At 44.5% G+C, this 23,842-nt stretch overlaps 2 protein-coding genes across 3 annotated transcripts in view; both read left to right on the top strand.

Annotated features, from left to right (window-relative positions):
* Positions 1-13,907, top strand: part of ERLIN2 (ER lipid raft associated 2) — a 20,904-nt gene extending 6,997 nt beyond the window's left edge. Inside the window, exons 2-10 of the mRNA XM_085304226.1 lie at positions 75-267; positions 1,093-1,154; positions 2,108-2,233; positions 4,779-4,852; positions 5,281-5,339; positions 6,672-6,763; positions 7,497-7,586; positions 9,942-10,021; positions 11,088-13,907. Coding sequence (XP_085160352.1) covers positions 75-267; positions 1,093-1,154; positions 2,108-2,233; positions 4,779-4,852; positions 5,281-5,339; positions 6,672-6,763; positions 7,497-7,586; positions 9,942-10,021; positions 11,088-11,297 — 986 coding nt within the window. The 3' untranslated portion in view covers positions 11,298-13,907. The remainder of the gene's footprint in view (positions 1-74; positions 268-1,092; positions 1,155-2,107; positions 2,234-4,778; positions 4,853-5,280; positions 5,340-6,671; positions 6,764-7,496; positions 7,587-9,941; positions 10,022-11,087) is intronic.
* A 208-nt stretch (positions 13,908-14,115) lies between these two features.
* Positions 14,116-20,244, top strand: PLPBP (pyridoxal phosphate binding protein). Of its 2 annotated transcripts, none has more exons than XM_085304188.1 (8): positions 14,116-14,258; positions 14,810-14,917; positions 15,179-15,214; positions 15,814-15,889; positions 16,739-16,873; positions 17,662-17,804; positions 18,144-18,242; positions 18,564-20,244. In XM_085304188.1, exons 1-8 carry the CDS (start codon positions 14,163-14,165, stop codon positions 18,699-18,701), a joined length of 831 nt encoding a protein of 276 aa, XP_085160314.1. In that variant the 5' UTR covers positions 14,116-14,162; the 3' UTR covers positions 18,702-20,244. The 2 variants fall into 2 exon arrangements, with proteins under 2 accessions (XP_085160314.1, XP_085160315.1); XM_085304189.1 differs by lacking the exon at positions 14,116-14,258 and adding an exon at positions 14,457-14,480.
* The last annotated feature ends 3,598 nt before the right edge of the window (positions 20,245-23,842 follow it).

The following is a 23,842-nucleotide window of genomic DNA, read 5'->3' as shown; positions in this document are numbered from 1 at the left end:
GGGGCCTTGAGGAGGCTCTGGAGGGCTCCGGGGCCTTGGAGGGGGCTCCGGGGCCTTGGACGGGGGTGCTCCAGCACCGGGGTTCCCCCGGCCGGGGGGAGGGGGCTGGCGGCCACCCCTGCAGGGCTTTGCCGGGGCTGGGGGCTCCCATGCGTGCGGAGAGGCCGGTGCTGTGGAAATCCAGGATCCTGAGCCCCTTCTGAAATCTTTCTCTGCTCAGACCACGCTGCAGACAGACGAGGTGAAAAATGTCCCCTGCGGCACCAGGTGAGCTCAGCTCTTCCCCCCTGCTGCCATAGCCCTTCATCCCCGGAGGAAGCTGTCTGGGCCTTCCCCTCAGTTATACACTCTAGCGTGCTTTAAATTGCGTAGATTTGATCCAGCAGACTTGATTTCCCACCTCAGCCCAAGTGAAAGTGGTGAAACCTACTCTCTGTTCGTCCACGCCCAAGCAAATGAGTCCTGCTGAGCCTGTGCAGGCGCCTTAATGTCTCTGCACTGCTTTCTCCTGTGCTTCTGCCTTTGGAGTTAGTGTAATGATGCTGGCAGGAGTCTCTGTAATCTCATTCTTGATTTAGTTAAGTTTCTGCTGGGAACGGATTGTGTTTCAGCTGGCTTCAGAGCATTTTCCAAGTCTGACCTTTCCTTACRTGCATGAATCTAATACTCTGAAACTTGCGTTCTGTCTGTAAAGAAGTTACTTCTGCTTTGYTAAGCTGAAAAACGAAGCATGAGAAGGAAGTGAAAGTTTTGCTGTCACAGGAGAGCTGGAGCTGGGAAAAGGATTTAGGAGTTTGTTTTTCTGTGTTGTAGCCACTAGAAATTGGTCTTTCCAAACMTGGCCCGCATGTTGTAATATAGTTCCTAAAGGACACCTGTAGCTAAAACCAGGAGGCTGGGCTCCGAGTGGGGCATGGGCTTTGCTCTGTTGTAGCAGCGTGCTGCACCCAGGGCTGTAAATGTTGCRTTCAGCCCACTAGAGGGAAGTGTCTTCTGTTCAGCAGCCATCCGGCTGCACAGGCAGAGCATTTGGACACTAGTAAACTACTTTATTTTTCTTGTTCTTTTTTCTTTTTTACCTTCTTTTTGCAGTGGCGGAGTGATGATTTATTTTGATAGAATTGAGGTGGTGAATTTTCTGATCCAAAGTGCAGGTGAGTTTCTCCCTTTGACCCTGCAAGWCCTTGCACCCGACATCCATGTGACTTTGCTCTCCCAGAGTTCTTTGTGCTCCTGCTAGGGCAAGATGAGATCAGGAGTCTGTGCGTGCTTGTGCTTTGACTGATTTGGGGCTAGGGAGTACTGCTGAAATTCCTCTGTAAACCTCGTAAAGCCCCTGGCAGGGGGAGTAAACCTTTTAACTAGCTCTCTGACACTTGTGCGTTTATTATTTCTTGCACATACTTGTTCTGTGTTACTAATAGCTTCATTAATACCTGAATGTCATCTATCACTTTTATGTGTGTTATTACAGCCTCACTGGGCTTTGTGCCTCAATGAAGAGCTTCTGTTTTGAGTAATGAGACGTGCAAGCAGTAGGGGAGATGGGGARCCTGTGAGCAGAAGGCTGGCATCTGAGACACAAAGGGAATGACCCATGCAGCCTTTTTTTTCTCAGACTCTTTTCTTTTTAACATCCTGTTGTTTACRAGTATGGTATTATTTCTGGACTCATCAGTGTCCTGCTTTGARACCTCTGTCATACTCCAGCTTCAGGATCCCCTCCCCCTGCTGTGTGCAGGCCCCGCRGTCTCTATATTCTGCTCTTCAGATACAATCCACGTGTGCCATGTTCCTGACAGACATATGCAGAGAGGGCTAGTATGACTGAGATGTCATTCTGTTCACTAAGCACGTGACAACAATGGTTAGTGTGTGATGTACCACTGGCAATAATTAAAACTCCCTTGTCAGCATACATGAATGAAGTATGCAGTGCAGGCCTCTCTTCTCTGCTGAGTGCTTCCCTGTTTCACTGATTGGCATTGCATTTCTTGCTGTTGCTGGTGTGACCAAGCCATAAGCTTTCCAYTGCAAGTGTTTGTCTTCCCACCTGAGATATCTCTCACCCCAGCTGTTAACACTGGTTTCACTCCTTCTTTTATAGTGTATGACATAGTGAAGAACTACACCGCTGACTATGACAAAGCTCTCATCTTCAATAAGATTCACCATGAGCTGAACCAGTTCTGCAGTGTCCACACACTGCAGGAGGTCTACATTGAGCTGTTCGGTAAGCTGCATCCCAGACCTCTGACACTAACTCTGCAGGGTCAGTGCTGGGTTGAAGGTTCCTTGAATGATGCTTCTTATAGCTATCTGCTACCCTGTAACCACTGGGCTCTTACATATTAATCATATCTTCTCTGTTTTGAAACAAGATTGTTAACCAGCGGTCGTTATTTACTTCTCATTACCTTCCAGTGCTGAGGGCTTCAGTATATTGTAACAAAAAAAAAAAGTGTCAGAAGTAGCAAGGAGTTTGAGAGAAGCAAATAGAAATTCTGCTGTGTGATTTCTGTGTTTAGGTAATGTGACTTGTTGAATCAGTCACAGGATTTGACAGCAAAGAGCAGGGGACTGTTTTTTTTGCATCTGAACTAACACAGAAAGTATGAACTTGCGTGCACTGGCCTACGGATTTGATTAGCTTTGTGATGTGCCTATTGCTGCAGCGCCTGGGCATGCTGAACGAGTGTTAGAAAACAGCATTGCTTGGCAAGGGCCCGCTGACCTATTCCTCTCTTCAGACCCCTGGGAAATCAGGCAGTACAGACRCTTGGAGAGCACGTTTTAAGCCACAGTCCAAAACGGAGTAGTGGTTTCTTGGTAGAAATAAACAGACTGCTGCCAGCRCTTTGTTTGTTGCTTTGGAGTGACRAGAAATCCCTTCCAGTATTTGGGTGGTATAACAGTKCCGACTGTCGGCAAGGTGTTGCTGTGAACAGTTTGGACCCCAAATGGACTGAGTTTATGKCTGGGATTTTTCGATGCCAAGTCCTTGAGAGAACACAGGGAGGCTGCTTGCAAACCATTCCTCTAATCAAACAGGGCTTTCCAAGAAGCTTAGCTATCCCCTTTCTGACTAGGTGTCTGCACAAAATTTAGAARTGGAACTCAGTTCCCCTCTTGTTCCTTTATGGAACTGTTGGCAAATGTACTGGCTCTTTGCTAATGGAGTCTCCAGATGTCAGCAGCTGCTGACGACAACTGCTTAAAATGACTCAAGGCCACTGACTTGCACAGAAGGAACTTGTATAAACTCCTGTGTAACTCCTTTGGTGTGAGCTGAATATTTCCTGGCTTGTGAACTATGAATGGGGCACGACCCATTTCAAACAGACTTATGTCATGATTTTCTGCCCCTACATCTGTAGGCAGGTGCAGGAAAATGATAACAGCTGTTTCCTAAACTCCTGGCTGAACTGTATGTATTACAAATGTGAGTGCCAGACAGCTAAACTGAGACCAAAGCAAATAATAAAGGAGTGAGATGTGATCACTTTCAAGGCTATTACGTTTTTATTTTCCCTTTGCATTTCTCAGTGGGCCCCAACTGGAAACATTGCTATCCTTAGAGCTTTTCACTGCAGTGGGGTTTTGTTTTGTATTTCTTCTTGAAACTTTGTAGCTATTCTGAAGCTAATTTTTATCCATCGAGCCAAACAGATCTTGCTGATGAAATTTTTGTAGTCTATTAAAATAACTAATGCAGCCATTTTACGTTTCTGCCTTTCCAATTGCTTTGTCTCCTGCTGGAACAGATGCAGTTCTTAATCGTGATCTAGCTGGACCACATCTACTTGAGGATCCAGCTGGGAAGATATCACTGGAGAAGTGGAGTTGAGCATAGATCTTTTTATAATTAAATAATAATAATAAAAAAATYTCTGACTCAAAAAGATCCTAAACTGCAGATTGCTGGCAGATGGAGAGAGTTTCATTTTATGCCTGCCATGTTTCTGTAGTCTTTCCCAAGTGTTTCCACTGAGTACTCGTTTATTGTTTTCTATKAAAAGAGCTTTTGTGCTGTGGATGTGTGGCCTGTCAGGAAGGACTTGATCTCTGAATCTGTACAGCATATAGACCACATCCCTGGCAGCCACAAGTTTCCATCTGACATACATTGTGTATGTGACTTTGTCCCAGATCAAATTCTCCAAGAAGACTCTTCAATAGTCCATGAGTTCTGTAGCTTAGACCCATGATATGCTTCATGCCCCCACGGCCACCCAGGCAGTGGTTAGGTGGCTCAGTTGTGACAGTGATGTTGCCTCTCGGGATGCTTTAGAAAAGGCACTACCTCCTCTGAGCCTTCTGCCATGATCAGCCCCTGTTGGCACGGTGGTCAGAGTGACGTTGGTATGGCTGTTTCTAATGGATTTGCACATGCAGCTGACTTTCCACTCAGTACTTGGGTTCTTTGCATGATGAATCTATGAGGAATTTAAGTCTTCTAGAARCCTCCAGAGAAGAGAGAGTGTTAGAAGCTTATAAACAGAAGAGAGGAAGGTCCAGATTGCCCAGCTGCCAAGAGATGCGTGAAAATTGTTGGGTCTTTAATGCTTTGAAATGCTGCTTGATGTGCTGAGAGAGATGGGAACCTGCCTTTAGCTCAGAGATGTTTTTTCTCAGCACAGCATCTTTATATCAAACTTATATTTGTATTTGCTTTCCAGGAGTAAGAAATCTGAGCCCATTCCAGCTGATTCAGTACCTGTTGAAAGCAAGCTGCCTTTTGGGATTTTTAGTTATTCTTTTTTTTTTTCCCCAATTAGATCAGATTGATGAAAACCTTAAACTGGCCTTGCAGCAAGATCTAACTACAATGGCCCCGGGATTAATTATACAGGTAATTAGGGTTCCACTTTGAAATGTCTAAGATGCAGATCATAGGGAGGGGTAAGAGCTGAAAGGAAATAGGAAGCTGTGAAAAGTTTTTAGAAAAATTGCTTTATAATACAGTCTTTGTTTAACTCCTCGAGGAAAGAGAACAGTATCCTTCCTGTTCCCTCTTAACTTTGCTGTGTTGGGTTTCTCTTGCTGTTATCCTGGATACTTGTTTAGCCAGGATGTAGTCTGCTGTCATGTCAGGAGATYATTAAAGCTTACATTTGCTCTGCGGAGTCTGGAGCTGGTCACAGTTCCTGCAGTATGTAAAAGCTTTGTCTGGCAGAGCATGCTCTAAGTGTTAGCTCCCCCACCCTCTGCAGCCTCAGGGGCCATTTGCCTTTTGATTGTTGGCTGCTTGCCTACGTTTTTTTCATTCTCTCTTTCCAGGCAGTTCGAGTTACAAAGCCAAACATCCCTGAAACGATCCGGAGGAATTATGAGCTGATGTAAGTGCCCGAGACCTGCACCTTTGTGTTACCAAAGCGAATCGGTCATCCAGATTAATGTGTTTTCACAGCATGCAGTGATCAGAGTGCCCTCTGCCAGGCACGCTCTCAGCCTTGTGCTGCCTTGCTGTCATCCAGGAAGGGTGTAGTGAGGCTGCACTGGATAAGGTTGTGTCTGCCACTGTAAGTGACTGCCAGGTCACTGTGAGTTGGAAGGTATTTCTCAGTTTTGCACATTTGGGCACAGAAATCATTTCCCTCAGGAGCTTGTTCCCCTTGCCACTGTCCCTATTTAAAAAAGGCCTTCCAGAGCATGTCAGTGAGTGGCAGGCAGACAGAGTCCACCACTAATCCTGCTGTTTGACTAGGTTTCAGAAATTGTTGATACAACAGGCTGAAGACTTGCAAAGCTTAGAAACAACTTTCTTTAATAGCACTTGACATCCTGATCCCTTTTCAACACTGAGCCAGCAGCCTTGTCATGCACTTGATCATTCAGAAATGCTTATTTTCTCTGAGCTCTGAGCACTCTGCCAGCAGAGTCTGCATAGGCCAGAATAAGGCCAGAATAATTTTTCCTACCCTAGCATTTGCTCTGACCTTTCAGTATCATGGTAAGTTGTTTGTACTATGGTCATGATGCATAGAATCCCAAATCAGCCTACTCTTATTTGTTGCCATAAATGCAGCAGGGTATATGTTTCAAGAGAGTTGTTTTTGGCTCCAACTCCTCTTTCCTGATTGGAGGGAATATTAAAAAATAAATTACTTTCTTCCGAAACTTTTTTTTCTGAGTACAGAACAATAAGATAGAAAAGACTTAAGCCATTTAAATGCATGGAGCCATTTTGCTAATAAAGGATGATTTCAAAGCTGGTTACTTGCAAATGAAGAAAAATGAACTTTCATGTGAGAAAGAGAAATTAACCATCTGTGGTGAAGGTGAGGCTTTTGTAAGATTTTAATTTTCTACTTTGTTTTAGTAATTTCCTGATTAATGGTAACACAGAAAACTTACTATATGTATCGTCAAGATGTACTTCTGTGACCTGCCCCTGCTAGAAGGCATTATGGGAGTCAGCAGAAAGTAGCAGGGCACATTTCACACTGACCTTAGTGAAAAGAGTTCTTGCTATGGAGGAAAGAAACAGACACTTCAGACTAGAAAAAGGCTGTGTGTGTACATGTACAYGCACTCACTTTACTGGTTGCTGGCTGTCCTAAACACATGCTCAAAGGAAGGCTGAGCCAGCATCATATTCTGGAGATAATGGTAGGTCAAGCTGCTTCAGTAAGCTTGCGTTTTATAACTGCCTTCCTCTGGCTTACTAGGGAGAGTGAGAAGACAAAGTTGCTGATTGCAGCGCAGAAGCAGAAGGTGGTGGAGAAGGAAGCAGAGACGGAAAGGAAGAAGGCCCTCATTGGTTTGTATACCCTTGGCTGAAGGCAGAAACCGTATGGGGTATGTGGTGTGGTAGGCAGCAAAAAGAGGGAMCTCAAACATCTGTGAGGGAAAGTGTCCATTTTGGTTTCTCATTGGGTCTGAATGCCTTGCTGCAGTTTGAAAGCATCTGTGAGAGTGTGACCGTTAACTCAAATAGCATCAACCAGGTGTTGTAGTAGGAAAGGTAAGAGCTAGAGTTATCGGAAGTTTTAGACACCCTCTGATTTGTCCTGGGTCTCTCCCAAGCCTGCAGCAAGAATGCTTGTGTCTAAAGGTGCTGTGAATGTCTCTGAAACAAGACATTCCTTACATATTCTCTGCTGTAAGCCTGTGTGTTTGAATCAGACCTGCAAAAWTCTGAGTCCTTGGTCTTCTTTACCTTAAGAGGGAACTGTGTGGCTTTCTTTTTGTGTGGTTGGAGTATCTTTGTCCAGTTCTAGCTCTTATTGCAGTTAAGAGCATATTACAAATGCATGGTGATCTCTCTGACTGCATCTGTTTGCTGCTGATCTAAAATTCTYCCAAAGAACTCAAGATTTTTTCAGGTGTTTTCCAGCTTTGCCCATATAGACTGACCCTTTCTGAGGGCTTAGACTATTTGCCTACCATGTATTTTTACCAGAAGAGGGTGGWAAGGATTTCCAGGAGTGAAGTTGCTTCTGACATTAGGAAGACTGTCATGACAGTATGGACTTTTCTCTTTTCCGCCTCAGAGGCAGAAAAAATTGCACAAGTTGCTGAAATAACTTACGGACAGAAAGTGATGGAAAAGGAAACAGAGAAGCGAATTTCAGAGATTGAAGGTGAGTGGTGAACTTTCCAATAAGTAAATACCCTGTAGTGGCTTTTTTCTAAAGATCTCAAAGCAGCTCACAATGGAGTTAAGTGGTTCTTGCATCAGTGCAACARAGTGTGAGTATTGACTGTGGTCCTTAATCTAATCTGACACTCACAAGAGTGCAGTTACTTGTCCAAAGTCATTCCGTCTGAACCCTTGTGGTTCGTAACATTTCATGGTATCCTATGTAATGTTTTGTGATTCTGAATACAAGTGTCTGAATGCTGAAATTCTCCTACTATTTTCACCACTTATTTTACAATTGASGTTTTAGGTGGTCACATTAGGGCAGATAGCAGAAAGCATTCAGCCTTCTTGGACAATGGCAAAATTTGAGATTCTCAGCTCCAGATTCTCAGGTGCCTCTTCATATAACCTGAGTGCAGGAAGTATAATTGTCAACAAGTGTAGTGGAAGGGAACAGGAGGCTGGCATCTTCCCACAGGAAGCTCTGCCAGGCTTTGGATAATGGCAGCAAACCCTCGCAGAGAAATGGAAGCATCCTAAAATGTTACCATGAAATCTTGGCGATRCAGTCACATCTCTTGAATATCTGAAATAGGGTAGGGTTGTAGAAGCTTTTTATCCTTTTCTTGCTTAGTGATTCTTCTAAAACYGGGGCAGATGTCTTTATTTTTGAGAGTGAAGAAAAGGGATTCAAATGTAGCTTTAGTTTTCCAGTGCAGTATGAAATATTTGGAAGACAAAATTCGACTATCTACCCATTCTGGAAAAGCAAGGATCTGTCATGTAGCTTCTAAGTTCTAAAAGTCAAGAAAAGGTGAGGGGGAGCTTTAGTATTTTGTTTTAACTGATAAATCCTGTAATCTGTCTTCTAGCTGGTGTTTTTACTAAAAAGCATCCTCCTCTTGTGTTGCAGTTAGTTGTTCTTAGGAACCAGGATTGGCCAGAGGCAGGAACAGGGCTGTTTCTTTGCAGWGTGTGCTTCTTGATACTCTTTTTCTAAGATGATCTTTCTAGGAGATTGTGCTGTTAAGRAGGTGTCCCCATACAGCGACTTGTCAGGCAAATTCCAGGACATGACAAAGGGTCTATATTTCCAGCTTGTAGGGGCAAGGCCTTATTTTCGATTACATTCGTTATAGGCACTGTCAAGCTTTGTGGAAGCCCACTAGGAGCCAATTAGAGCTTTACAGATCAGTAGCTTCTCATTAAGAAGTTCTTTGCAGAAATGCAAAGGTTTTTATTTTGTATAAATACATGTCATCAGGTGTCAGGCCTTCAATTTAGCTCCACCCAGGCAGACTATTTGGCTCTCCCTCATTCTTTTTAGTACATCTGACTGAGACCACTCTGGTTACTAGCCAGAAGAAGGGAAGTCTAAAGGCACAGCCACACAGTTGCTGTTGTGATTTTTAAATGTAGTTGTTCACAGGACTCCCTGCTAGTCTAGGCAAGCAAGTGGTTTGTCCAGCTGTTCAACTCACAAAACCAGACTAATATGTATTATAAATGTGTGTTGCTCCCTGTTTTAGAGGGAAAGTCAAAAGATTGCATTGAACCAGACAGATAAGCTTGTTTTAGCCTTAACAGGATGCCCTGATACAGCATCAGTATTATCAGATAAATAAAAAGTCAGAAAAAAAAAAAAAAAAAGGAATGCTATGCAGAAAGGGGAAGTATTTCTTTCCTTAAATGTCTTTGTTTTTTCCTTGCCTATGCTTTTACTGTTGGAGTCAAGGAGGTTCAGTATCCTGCAGGATCAGACTCTTGCACAATTGTTGATATTGCAGAGAAACAGCTCTCTGACATCTCTCCAAGGGGCTGAGTCTGTAAAGGTTAAAATTTCCTGGCTCTACRTGCCAGACTCTTAACCTCAATATCCCAGACAAAATCCCATCTGGGGAATTGCATTCACTGCCATAGACTTCATCTGTAGATTAGTCTGACGTGCTGTTGGAGTCCTGTGCAAATGTCGTGGGTAAATACTACTTTTGTAATGAAACAGTTGCTCTGTTTTTAGCACAAGAGTTTAGTGGCTGGCTAGAGAAGAGTGTTATTCAGCCTGTATGACAACAGCAGTAACAAATCTATTTTTATAAAATGCTTTGAGATTTTTCAGTCACAGATACAACTTATTTTATAATATCCTGCAACATTTTAGGAAGGAAAAGTAAAGAAAGATTGCATTTCTGGGTTTCCCATTTTCTTCCCCTTTCCCCTTGTTGTATGTTTCCTTTACAGCTTAGCTGTGGTACTTACCAGGTTAAAACTTTCTGGCTGCAAATGATACTACTGTGGCTGGAAATAAGAATCTGAGTGTGGGAGCCTGTGGTGTTTTTTCTCCTTTTTTTCCCAGATGCTGCATTTCTTGCAAGAGAGAAGGCAAGAGCTGATGCTGAGTGCTATACGGCTATGAAAGTAGCTGAGGCTAACAAGGTATTGATATTTCCTTATGCTGTGGCTGAAGCAGGGCTCTTTACATTAGGCTATATAGAAGCACTTAGCAAAAGGGCAGTCTGTGTTTATTATTTGCTTATTGTGTCTGATTGTTCAAGTCAAAAAGCAAAACAAAGTTAGTGCCTGTCAGAATGAAGTAACAAAGCTATTCATACTTGCAAATTCATTTTCTCTTCTAGATAAACTTATGTCAGGATACATGAAATATCTGGTCATCTCAGGAAACAGCTCTGCTAGATGCTAATGGGGCCATGGCTCCCTCTGTAGATAGAATATCAGTTTCAGTGTTGCCCTTTCACCTTGTCATCAGAAATGTTGATCTGTTTCAATCTGCAAGCCAGCGAGCAATCAAAAGCAAGATCTCTAGAGTGGCAGATACATTTAGAGTAGACAAGTGTTCAGCAATGAACAAACGGGGCTCCTTTAATCTGTCAAACTAATTAGCCTGGCAAAGCCTTGTTCCTGCTGAAAAGAAAAAAAAATATATAAATAGAGAAATTACATGGATAGAACTGTCAGGCTTGTCCTGGGAACTTGCTGCAGGCAATAACATCCTGGCAGGAAGACTTTTTGTTTTGTAAGGGTCAATGAGAATGAACAGAAGTCAGATGTTTGTACACAAGTTTTGTTCCAGTTATTCCATTCTTTCTGTTACAATGTCATTATCTTGAAAGAAATAGCTCTGCTCTCCAAAACAGACTCTTCAGCCTGCTCGAAAGGGGTGGAGACAGTTGTATTTTTCTTTCCAGTAGCTTGCATTGCAAGAGCTCTCTGTGAGTTATGTGCTTTAGAGCATCTCCATCTGTGGTACATTTGGATTTAATGTTCCCTCAGTTACTTCCATCACTTTCTGATTTTGCCGTTTAGTCACAGGGATTTAGAGCTTGGCTTATATTGGCTTGAAAGAGAACCTTCTAGATAGCTCCATCTTTTCATTTGGAAAAAGTATAAGCATGACTGCTAGTGCTAGTCCTTGTATGCTTATGACAGAAACTTGGTTTCAAATAAATCTGAGCTGTTGGTGATCTTTTTTATTTTTGTGCAGCTGAAGTTAACTCCTGAGTATTTGCAACTGATGAAATATAAGGCTATTGCAGCTAACAGCAAGATATATTTTGGCAAAGATATTCCCAACATGTTCATGGACCATGCAGGAAGCCAGATCAAACTTGCAGATGGACTAGCAGAAGGAATCCAAGACGAAGATGGGGCAGGAACCAGTGAGGATACAAAACTGCCTCATAACATCGACTGATCTTGCGAGATTTATATTTGTTTTATATCAAAAGAAAYAAGAAATGGGAAGTTACTTTTGTTTCCCCCTTCCTGTACTGAAAGAGATGAATCAGACTTAATCCTGTCAATCTTTTTATGACAATTAGATGGAAGGACTTTGGTATTTACAGGGTGTTTTTTCTGGTGACTTCTAAGCAATCAGCTCCAAATATGTACTCTAGATGCACCTCTCCCTGCTGATGGACAAATGGACCAATTATTCTGGAGAGGCTAGATGGAAGACATCTTTGGACAGTCTGTTCTGCAGCCAGCTTAGCTAGGTGCTTAATTTGGAGTGAGGTGGTTAGTAGCAATTGGAAGTAAAGAGGGTTTGGGGTCCTGGAGGGAGGGGGAGTTGCTGCTACAATTTTCTTTCTTGTTGGAAATTTCTAATACTTTATTTCAAACCCCYTTTAAAAAAAGGTGCTAGACTTTTGTACACTACACATGTCTGTGTGAAGGCCCAGACACTGTCAAAATGGCAAATTACTGCCTGTTGAATGGGGCACTTTAACTTTCCTAACAGTCTGTGTATACGCTCTGGGCCCATCCTGAGTGTGAGGCGTAACAAATGCATGAAACCATCTTTTACTGAGGTTTAAGCCAATGTGTTTTGCCTCACTAGGGCAGCTAAGAGCATGTGCACAGTGAGTTATGGAAGTTCAGCTGAAATATTGCAGGTTACCTAGTTATCATGGGAGGGTAGTGGGAATCTAAGCCTTAGACCAGGTGCCACAGAGATAGTGGCCCGAACTATTCATTTGCTGCATCTTAACACTGATTTGTTTTCCATTTGTCATATTTGGGGAGCATTATAGGGGCATCTGTATTCTGTAGTTCCTGCTGCTGTTTATCTGCAAGGTCAGGGGTCCAGGTATATTGATGGGCTGGACTTAACTTTCCAGTGAAATCAGACTGGGAACACGGTACTTCTCTCAGCCTTCATATTTAGGGAAAAACTAGAAAGGAAAGGATTTTTGTGTGATAGACCCTGATTTTGCAAATAGCCATGCTGGCAAGTAACTGCTTGAATGACTAGTCCTGCAGTCATGTCATGTCATTACATTACATTAACCGCCTGTTGGCAAGACCAGCTGGATTTCTGTGTTTACAGTGTCTTATTAGAAAGATGATGTTCAGGGAAGCTGAAAAGAACGGAACTGAATTACTGTTTTTTTCAGAATAGACCTTGAGAGAGGAAGATCTAGTAGTAGTAAAGGACAGAAAACATCATACTGAAAAGTCACAGGGCAAAGGCAGGAACTTATTTCTGGACTATTCAAAGAGAAAATTTCCATTTTTGTTCAGAACAATTCTATACAGTATACCTTTCACACTGATTAATTATTCATGTACCAGATGCAGAGGGATTAAATAGATTTTTTGTTTGTTTGTTTTATGTGTATGCAAAACTGAAGAAAAAAGCTCAGGGCTAGAATGAACATCTGTTTTTTTTTTTTTTTTTTTTTGTTATTTTTTACTCTGCACCTCTGCCCGCAATCCGTCTGGCAGGAGAGCCTCTTCAGGAATTCCTATTTTAATTTGCAGCCCATATACTAATATAAAATGATACAACTGTCAGTACTAACTTAGTTGTCAGGGACCAGTCTATTGCATTTAAAATCTGTTGCCACAAAGCTTGCTATCTACTGTACTTGGTGTCACTTTTCAGTGTTTTAAATATGCATTAGCTTTTTAAAAAGAAGGCAAGCATAGTAAGGTAGAAATCTGATGAATTTCTAGTGCTGGTTCCAGTATTTTCACTTTTTTTAAATTATTTTTGAGATGATTATTCATATCTGAAAATTCAAAATAAGATGTTATCAGTTACTGCTGGAGAAAAGTCCCATCTCCTATAGATATTCTTTGTGTCTGTTGAAAAACCTGAGCTCCATAATGAAAGTTTCATCTCCAAACCTACAGGGGACCAGACAGCAGTCAAAAAGTTGCATCAATAGGTGCATAGGCAATATTACTCAGTTCTTATAAATAAGTTTCTGCAGAAGATTATGAAGAGGGAGTAGCAAACTTTAGGCATGAGGTAATAGTACCCAACGCTTTTGAGGGTAATCTAGTTTGTTTGGGGTTGTTCTATGTTCACGTTAAGATTTCCATTTAGTAACTAGTATCTACTTTAGTCAAGTATTTTCACAAATGAAAGACCCAAATAAACCAAAGTGGTATTATAAAGTATGCTTTTGTATAACTTTACAGTAAAACAACAGTTTGGAATAGGTAGGTCTTCAGTTTTTTTTTTCTGTTTTATTGAAAATATTGTTATCAAAGTATTCCTTTGGGGGGTGTACAGAAAAAGGAGTAACCAGTATTATTAATTTCAAATGCAGATTTTAAAAACATAATGGGAACCTTTATGATTCTTCATGATTGAAAATTAACTACTACAGTAAGCGAGCGAACAACATGGAATCCTGTAACTTAAGCAAACGGTAGTAAGAATTTAAAGAAAAAAGTTGAAATCATACAATTTTTTTTTTTACAAGCCGAAATTCATTGTTGCTTTTTTGTTGAGATTCTTCATAACATGTTTAATTTCTTTTAACCTCCCAGAATAAATTTCTCACTGCGCGTAGATGTTTTTTCCATGCATCTCTCTAACACTCAACGTTTCCAGCGGGCCGGTCCGAGGCGAGGCCGCCGAGCCGGCCCCGGCAGGCCCCGACCTTCCCAACATGGCGGCGCCGCGCCCCGCCCCCCGCTGCCATTGGCCCGGGACCCTCGGCGGCGCGTCCTCATTGGTCGGCTGGCAGGGCGGAAGCGGAGGGAAGGAGAGCGGCGCGGCGCGGCGCGCGTGTGTGTGGCGGAAGGCGGCGCGGCCCGCCGGGGGATGTGGAGAGCAGGCATGGCAGCCGGGGAAGGGCTGGGCCCGGCGCTGCGGGCCGTCACCGAGCGGGTGCAGCAGGCGGCAGCCCKGAGGCCGCAGGTGAGGGGCGCCGCGCGGGGGCGGGGGGAAGGTGAGGGGTGGGCTGCAGCGGAGATAGCTCTTGTCTCCGTGGCGGCAGGGCCCTTCCCGCCATGGCGGCGGGTCCTCCATCACCATGGAGATCCCCCACCATAGAGACAGCCCTCGCCACACCACGGAGACGGGTTTCCCCCCGCAGGCGTCATGGATGTCAGCCTTTCAGAATGAGGGCAGCCCGCCGAGGTAAAGACAGGCTTTCCCTACACACACACAGCATAGAGGCGGTCCCCCAAGACCATAGAGACAGCCCCCCCGAGACCATGGAGACAGGTCCCCCCGCATCATAGAGACGGCCCCCCCAAGACCATAGAGACAGCTCCCCCAAGGCCATGGAGACAGGTCCCCCTGCATCATAGAGACAGGCCTCCCGCTGTGCAGACAGGCCCCTCGTGCCCACGGTGGCCCCCAGGGTGGCAGCACCAGGCTCCGGGGCAGCCTGGCACAGAGGTGGCCGAGCTGGGGCTGGGGGCCGCCCCTGGGAGCCCTCCCTGACCGCTGAGTGCTCCCCACAGGGGCTCCCAGCCGTGCAGCCCCGGCTGGTGGCCGTCAGCAAGACGAAGCCGGCGGAGATGGTGATAGAGGCGTACAACCACGGGCAGCGCAGCTTCGGTGAAAATTACGTGAGTTCTCGCCAGACCCGCGGGCGAGTGGGGCCGCGTGTGGACGCCGGCAGCCTGCGCCACGCAGCCGGCCTCCGAGAGCCGCCTGCTCCCCGCCRCGCRGTGCGGGCGCAGTTCGGCTTGTCCRTAGCACAAGGGCCYGGGCCTGTCATCGCTCGGGTCCGCACGGGTCCCAGGAACACCAGTTCCAGAGATATGGTACTTATGGTGTGACCATGTCRTGACATAGCTTTAACAAAACACCATCTTGAATTCCTTTAGGTTCAAGAGTTGCTAGAAAAGGCATCAGACTCGAGAGTAAGTACGTGATTTACTGTATGTTCTCTTTCCTTGCGTATCTGTGTTCAGAGGTGTATTCAGCAAAAGCGCTGTTCTGTGTTAGAGACTTGGTGATGGAGGCTGTATGATCTATTACAGAAAAAACTTCTTGTTTCTCCAGATAAATGGTGGGGATCAGCCCTAGCTTTTTGCCTATTCTCCCTTCCCCCTCCTTGCCTTGCTCGCTCCAGAGGAACRTGTAGACACGTGTGCCTTAGTCACAGAGCATCTGTCTGATGCTTTGCTTCTTGTGCTTTCTGTGTAGGAGATACACAATCCTCATTTAAACAAGCAGTAATGACTCAATTTGGGGCTGGGGGAAAAGAATCATTTCATGATTCTTCAATTATAAAAGAACTTTGCCTTCCCCATCCACTGTGTAATGTTCTGCTGCTGCAGTGCTATCTCTCTCCAGACTGTGAAGCAATCTCMGTACACACCACTAGCACTACCTGTGCTGTGTCTTTCAGGGTAAACAAAAGAAGACTGGGTGTCTGGGCAAACTAAGAGCTGAGTACTGTTTGAGGGAAGAGGGAATTATCATTCAGACCTGATTAACTGTTCCTTTCTGTTTTCAGATTCTGTCGTCTTGTCCAGAGATTAAGTGGCATTTTATTGGCCATCTGCAGAAAAATAACGTCAACAAGTTGATCGGTAAACTCTATTTAACTTCATGTGCCGTGACCTGCGGGCAATAGTCTTCCAATATTCACACAAATAATAACTTCTTTTATCCATTTATATTGTTGATTACAAATCTGAAAGAAATCTGATTAGCAAATGGAAGAACATGATACTGCCCCATTTTTCTGTCCTAGCTCAGTCTGTTTGTTTTCTCTTGCCATAGTCTGCTGCTAACTGTGCAAATATATTTGTGCTTGTGTTGCTCAGGCAGCAGGAGGCCTCTGATTCAGAGGGTCTGGTTGTCTGTTGTAGTTTTCACAGCCTAAGTTACTCCTGGTTTTGCTCATTTTGCTCATTTCCCTTGAATTACTGGACGAGGTTTGGTCCATTGAATCATGGTGTGCTTTCACTTTGTGATTAGCTTGTTCTGGAAGGTTTTGGTCTTCTTGTGATATGTGGCACTAGGGAGCTGACACCTCACAGTGCAATGGCCTGTTCTCTTTTCTCTCTCATGCACTTCTGTATATGAGCATGAATATCACTCTCTACTCGTGCAGTTCACTAGGTTATTGGGAAGCTATATGAAATTTCTTGCTTAGTTGCTATATTGTTTTGCCTTCCTAACAAAGATGCTAATCCACAGGTTTTCCCCRTCTCTCGCCAAAAGGATGTGTGCACAGAGCCATTACAGAGAGAATTATTAACCAAGTGCTATCGTTGGGGAAGTAAACGCTGTTGAAGTACCTTAGCTGCAAGGTTAAGAACAGRCAGAGGACTTTTGTAGTTAACTCACCAATGTCTGTCTTTGAGCAGGCTGAGTTCTAGATACTGTGATTTTTGTTCCAGCATAATTGCCCTCACCTTGTCTTTTCTCCCTAGCTGTCCCTAACCTGTTCATGTTGGAAACAGTGGATTCTGTGAAACTGGCAGACAGAGTCAACAGCTCGTGGCAGAAAAAAGGGTCAACTCAAAAACTAAAAGTCATGGTGCAAGTTAACACTAGCGGAGAAGACAGTAAGTGGTGGGACACTTTTTCTGATGATGTGCAAGTTTTCCTGCTGACTTGATAGGTGTTTTGCACTCTGTAAGAGCTCCTTTAAGCTAGAGAGAAACTCAGGTTACTCTCAAGAGCAAGAGGAGAAATGCTTCTAAATAAGGTAGAACCACCAATGCAGAAAAATGAAGTGAARAGTAAATGCTAGAGGATTTGCAGTCATCACTTCGTTCATTTTATTTTATATTTGATCTCAGTCCCACCTCAACCAAAACGTTTCAGTTGCCACCAAGCATGTGAGGCTGGAGGGCACTTGTAAAGGAAGGTTTTTAATGCTATTTTAGCAAAACTAAGGTGTAAACATGGTCTTATGTTTAAAAGTACAGAGCGCAGAAGAAAGGGGAAAGCTTGAATAAATGGAGACTGTCCATTTATTTCAGGGTTGTTTGTTTGTCTTTTAGTCTCAGTGTTTCTAAACACAGCTTGTGGTTGGCAGACTGTTCTCCTCACAAGGCAGTGCTATGGTCAGAGTTGTCAGTGCTGAGTATCACAGCAGGACTCTAACAGTGACAGCTCCTCTGTTCRTGCTTTGGGTCAATAACAAGCCACTGGGGGTTCTTTCACTTGATGCCCCTTCCRAGGGAGCCCAGACTGGCTCAGTGGTCTTTTTTGCATGTGTGGAGAGGAGTTTTGATGAAAAGACTTAGTGATAAATCCGATCCTCTTCTGTCTGGCTATGGGGAGGGGAGTTGTCTGGCAGAGCTTGGCACACATCACCCTTTTTATTTTATTTTATTTTATTGGCCAGGTAAGCACGGCCTGCCTCCTGGAGACACTGCAGCAGCTGTGGAGCATGTCATCAACAAATGTCCAAGCTTGGAATTTGTGGGACTGATGACAATTGGCAGCATCGGCCATGACCTTAGTAAGGGGCCAAATCCTGATTTYCAGGTAAGAGTTTCTAGAAGGAAGCTGTGTGCAGAGGGCTGCATCAAGCAGAGGAATTGGGTCTGTGTTCTTTGTCTGTCGTGCTGGTGTGATAATCGGATATCTTCAGAAGATGCATAGACTTGTAAGTATATGTATTGTCAGTAATGCAGCCTGTAATGGGAAGCCTCCAGGCATTCTCACGGTGCTGTAGAGCAAGCATCAGCAGGACGTGTGGGAATTTCCCATTCTGTGTAAATAAGACTCCAAAGAAAAGAAGAAATCTCAGTCTGTGAAACGTTGATAATGAGCTGCTGTGGTTGTTGTAGAATGTGTGATCCTCTCTTCTTTYCTCCCTTCTAGATGTTGCTGTCTTTGCGGCAGGAAGTGTGTGAAAAGCTGAACCTCCCCATTGAGAAGGTGGAGCTGAGTATGGGCATGTCCACAGACTTCCAGCACGCAGTAAGTCTGGTCTCACTCTGCCACCCTTTCTGTCAGGAGCCAAACGTACCAGCAGCAGCAGGCCCCCAGAAGTGCAGCCCAGGCATTATCCGGACAGGCCTTGTAGGCCTCCCCTTGGGTGAAGACCCTGATAGTGCTGTTCTGTGAAGAGCAGTTCTCCTGGCCCTGGGATACAGTTCTGGGAATCAAAATAGACCCTTGACATAGCTGCAGGTGGCAAGTACACGGAGAAGTGTCCCTCTGTGACAAGCRTCTAGACTGTTTTTGGCAAGTGGGTGGTAGCTATGTATTGAACTATGTCTTTCTGTCTCCTCTTCATAGATAGAGGTTGGATCCACAAATGTCAGGATTGGAAGCACAATTTTTGGAGAACGAGATTATTCTAATAAAGCCGACGGTGACAAGGCCCTTGCTGAAACCAAAGGTAAAATGGAGGCCTTGACAGTGCAGGGTCATTAAACAGGGAAAAAGTGGCCTCGACGGAAGACAGATGATGGGAGACCTCACTATGCATTCTCACCTCCCTCCATTTTGGCACTCAATCATGATGGTGAGAGGAAGTTCGACATAACAGAACAGAGGTCAGAAATGCCTCATAATTTATTGTGATTATAGAGTACCCATAGAAACTGGAATTTTTGTAGCCAGCAAATGGTAAGAAAAATTGTGGTTGAAAGTGACTTTAGTATCTTAGCTACTTCAGGCTCATTAAGAACAATTATTTTTGGAAAACTAGATTGGAAAAAAATTATTTGTAGGAATGGAGTTGCTAATGAGCAAGATATATGCACAGCAGTGTCAGTTATTGTTTTCACTGAGGAGTAAATTCTTCATTAACAAGTTTTAATCTTGCCAGAGACCTATAAATATTTCCTTTCCTTAAGTGAAAGTTTTGCACGTGATCACAACTGAGTGGTTGCTTAAATAGAAGCTTCTTGTAACACTTACTGGTACTGAAGAGACTATATGTGTTTAAATTGAGGATGAATAACAGGCACATGAGGATGAATAAAGAACAGTTGCCAGCATRAGTTCATACTGTAATGTTTTGGATGCAGATTGCAAGTCACTGCTAACTTGTACCATTGGTGACATGTCTCCTCATATTTTCTGGGATGCTTTCAACCTTTCCAGTCCACTCTTGTGAAGTGTTGTTGGGAGTTATTTTCATCCTGTACACTAGTTCTGGATGCTCGTAAGTTGTTTTTGATCAGAGCAAGCTGTTCTTCAGGCTCCTTGGACTACCTTTGGCTTGCTGTTGCTTTCTCAGGAAAGCCACTTAACCATTTGGTGCCTCTGCTGTCTCGTCTACATCTGTATAAGGATGATAATACGCACTCATCTCACAGGGGAGCAGTGAGATTTGCTTGTTTGCTAGAGGCCCTTAGGGGAAAAGTAGTTCAAAAAGTATTATTACTCCACTGTGTTCTAGGTTCCTGAAAAAATCCTTTCACCACTGACAGAGTTTTTGGACTATTCTTAATACATTTAAGTGTCTAGCCTTTTCTTCTCCTGAGAGAGGGCAACGGGACTCTTCCATTGCAGTAGCTGTTTCATTAAGGTGTGAGTAAAGCTCCTGTATTCTGTTACGTGCGATCTGGCTAACGGTAGCCACATCACATCTCTTATGAAGTGCATTACAACTACCTGTTATGGGTTCTTGTGTGTTGCTAAGAGGAAGAGACACTGCCAGCAGAAACACTATTCCCCGGCTTCTGTGTGTGTGTATGTRGTTAAACCTAGCTGTGGATTTATTTTCTGACTCTAAATGCTGAATGTAAACGAAAAGAGTAAACTCTTTAACTCCAGGCTATCATAAGTACGCAGTTAAAGGGAACATGCAGTCTGAGTTGCCCTCCTCAGAGCTGCACCATGTGTTGTTTCATAGTCTATTAGTAAAAATGGTGAATTTGGATACCATCTGTGCCAACTATAAAGCTATTAAAGATGTTATTTTTATGTTCCAGTGTTGTGAATAAATGGCCTGAGAGTTGTTTTTGAAGATGTTTCCCTAACCTGGAGTTACTGTTTAGTGAGACTTGTTACTCTTGGGGTGGAGGAAATGAGCTGAAACACAGCTGTCGAAGAAAGTGGAGCTTTCTTGTTCAGAAGGGGGAGAAAAAAACACTGCTGAGATGCCTGATGAAGTTAGTTATTTTTGGGAATGCCCTCTGGGTGGCACTGCTACCCAGGTCTAGAGCTGCATTTCCAGTCCACTGGAGGAGGGATAACWGCTTTTCTGCTTGCAGAGGGCAGGTACAGATCAATAATTAATCTTGCAAATAACTATCTTTAATTTTGATTTGAAGGCTGAAGTTAATCCCTTTCTCTTCTAGTTCTTCCCCCAGAAATTATTTGAGCACCTGTGAAACACACGGACTACAGACTGACCACAGCTTTTCATGTTTGGAAATTTCATAACATTGAAAGTAATTGTTTTACTTTGCTTTGTTTTGCTGTGTTCTGTTTGGAAAAAAAAAAAGTGAGGGGGAGTCAGGACACCCATTCTTATGTCTGAACTGGATTCAAATGTGTAAATAGTGCCAGTGTTTGTTTGCTRAAGAAACACCATTTGTAAAAGTTGGCTACAGTTCTCCATAGCAAATGTGGAACAAAAATGTTCCGTTACCTAACCTACGAAGCTAGCAGAGTCTTGGAGCGGGCAGTTCTGAGCCTCAGTGGATGATCAGGTACATGCTGCTCTGCTCACAGCTTACTGATACCTGTTTTCCACTAACTCACAGCACCAAGATGAGCTGYTATTGTCACATTTTTTTCTCTTACAGAGCAGTGACATGTTCTATGTTGGACTTCTGCRAGAATTGTTTCGCTTTATGGTTCACATTCTCTCTTACTTTTCCTCTCTCAAGCATTTTGTGCTTATTTCTTGAGTTGAAATGGGACACTAGCCAAGCTTAATGAAGTGATAAGTGGTATAAACTGGAAGGTAAGAGCTCGCAGGTTACTGTGTGGCAAGGCAAGGTTTGTCCTGGTTTGGTGCCCTAGAGGTCTAACTCTCCACAGTAGTATTTAAGGAGCTGACTGGTCACAGAAGTATGTGGTCTTCTGGTATTCTGATCTTTGTACATCAGCCTGTGTACATACTGTCTGCAAAAGATGCTTAGGGCTCTCTCAGCCCTGACACCAGCCTCCAGCACGAGACCATGACAGAGCTCTGCGTGTCTTGATTGTTCTGGAGAACTATACTGGAGTGGTGTGGGACAGCTSTCTTCTCCAGCCAGCTTGCAAAGGTTTGTGCAGGTGGTGACCTGGGTGTTTTGACTAACCATCAGCGCCTGCTGCAGTGCCTGGGTTGCGGTGTGACAAGGTGCTAGAGAGGAGAACAGCGTAAGGTTCTTCCTCGCTCTGCAGCTGTTCCTCTCGCCCACCCCCCTGCTTCCAACAGGCTTTCTTTTTCTGACCACGTCATGTGCGAGAGCTTTGCTTCGCTCCTCACGCCTCTCAAGTGTATGTGTAGCAGGCAGTGCCCATGGACACTTCGTGTTCCTCCTGTGCCCTTGGCGCGTACCTTCATTCAGAGCCGGGAARCTGGCTGTGCTCGCCTACTTGGCGGCTGCCTGCGAGGGTGCCAAAGCCAGCGGTGTTTGTGATGGTGGACACCTGTCCAGGGCGAGCAGGGCTAAGACCACCCACTTGTTTCACAGAGGTCACCCAGCAGATGGTAACTTTTGGTCACTGGAGTGGAGCCAACAAGCTTGAGATAAAAGGCGCTGTGGCCTTTTAATGAACCACTCCCCTCTCAGGCACCTCACCCCCCTGCAATACAAGTTTTATTTACGTCTATTAAAAGCACTTGGCTGGTTTATTGAAGCAGCAGTGCTCTTACCCYTCTCGTAGGGGCAGTGTCACTGTCAATATTTGCCTTGGAGGAATATGTCTAGCAGACTAAGGCTTGTTTTTGGCCAAATTGACTCCTCCTCCTTTGTGACTTTACATGCTCCGCTTCTGGTAAAGAATCTGGCTAATGGTGCAAACCCTGTTGCTTCATAGTGCTGCATTCACGGCCATGTATTTCCTAGAAATTCCATGAATTAACACTCGTTTCCATGCTCCCTCCAGTGCGCACAGTAACCGCAGGAGTGGGATTAACCAGACGGCGCTCGTGGTCCTTTCTGCCTTGGGACAGCAGAGCCAGGCTCCTTGCAGGCCGGGAGGTGCAAGCTGATCCTTCTGCWGAGCCACATGCACCCTGGGTGGGACAGCAGAGCAAAGCTTCACATAGGCGACGGAGAAACTTCCCTGCGGATTTGGGGGGAACATGTGTGGGCAGACTTGGCTGCCTCTAAAAGGAATAAAAATGYAGATTATTCTAGACGGAGGTAATATGCTGCTGCTTCTCCTTTCATGGCTCTTGGTGAGATGAGCCTCTGTCTGAGGCCATCCTTGGGGAAGCATCAGTGCTGAAGCAGCAGCCTCCTCTTGTTAGAAGCACTTTCTAAATCTGCTGAGCTTTGCAGGCTTGAGTTACCCTGTTAGGTAAGAGTCCAGGCACCATTCACTTCTCTCTTCCACAAAGCCAGGCTTGATTTATTTTTTATCAGATAATATCTTTTGTGTTGCAAAGTATCTGGATTCAAGCTTGACCTCTCTGCCAAACTGTAAAATAAAATCACTGTGTGATTTATACARCAGATGTGCAGGAAAGCTGATGATGCTGAGTCCAACTGAGGGGGGGGGGGGAACAGCTGTGCAAGAGGCAGGGGGAGGCTTGGAGAGACATGAAAGCTGTCTGTTCCCCATTACATGGAGATAGATGCAAAACCCAGGCTTGATTCAGAGGGTTGGGTGGCACCCATGCAAAACCCAGGCTTGATTCAGAGAGTTGGGTGGCACCCTGCCCTCTGAGGGCAGGAAGGATGGAGCGGTGCACGGGGTACGAGGCTTGTATGTGGGTACAGGTGTGTCTGTCTCAACCCTGGGCTGCCGTTGCGAATGAAGGTAAGTAACTGCCTGGATTCTGTCTCAGCTGCAGAGGAGTGGTGTCAGGTGGCCTTTAGCATTTCCCATTGCCCAGAAGACTGTCCATACRGGTCCTCTGCAGCACACACTAGCAGTGGACTTGCTGCCTCTTGCTAACCTGGTTGCTGACAGTGGCATGTGCCCTATCCTAGGACTGTTTGCCTCTRTTAAGGTGTGCTAATCTTTGTATGAGACTCCAGAGTCCCAACATAGTCCTGCTTCAGAGCAAGCACCAGGTCCTGGCCCTAGACCTTCCCTGGGCACACTTCTATGATAGGGCTTTGCTCCAGTAGGCTCTGGGTGAGAATAAGCAGTATGCAGCTGCCCCGCTGGGGATGTTAAAGCGGTTTATGCTTTGGTAAGTGGCTGTGATGATGTRACACCTCTCCTTTGGCAAGGTTGGTGACTCCTTAAATCCTCATGTTGCTGCCCTCTGGAGCACAACAGGAGCTTGTTTAGAAAGCAGAGGTGAGTTAGCTCCCAAGTGAGGAAAGACAGACTCACGTTGGGGAAGGAGGWCATCTGTGTCAGCATCTTTGGAAGAAAATGCAGTCAGGCTTGCTATCAATATGACTACTGCTCTATGGCAGCAAGATAGATAAGCCTGCGGTTAAAGGAAT

Source organism: Rhea americana, unplaced genomic scaffold (genome assembly GCF_003343005.1).
Source record: "Rhea americana isolate MKP2758 unplaced genomic scaffold, rheAme1 scaffold_204, whole genome shotgun sequence".
Taxonomy (NCBI): Eukaryota; Metazoa; Chordata; class Aves; order Rheiformes; family Rheidae; genus Rhea; species Rhea americana.
This window is presented reverse-complemented; position numbering and strand designations above follow the sequence as displayed.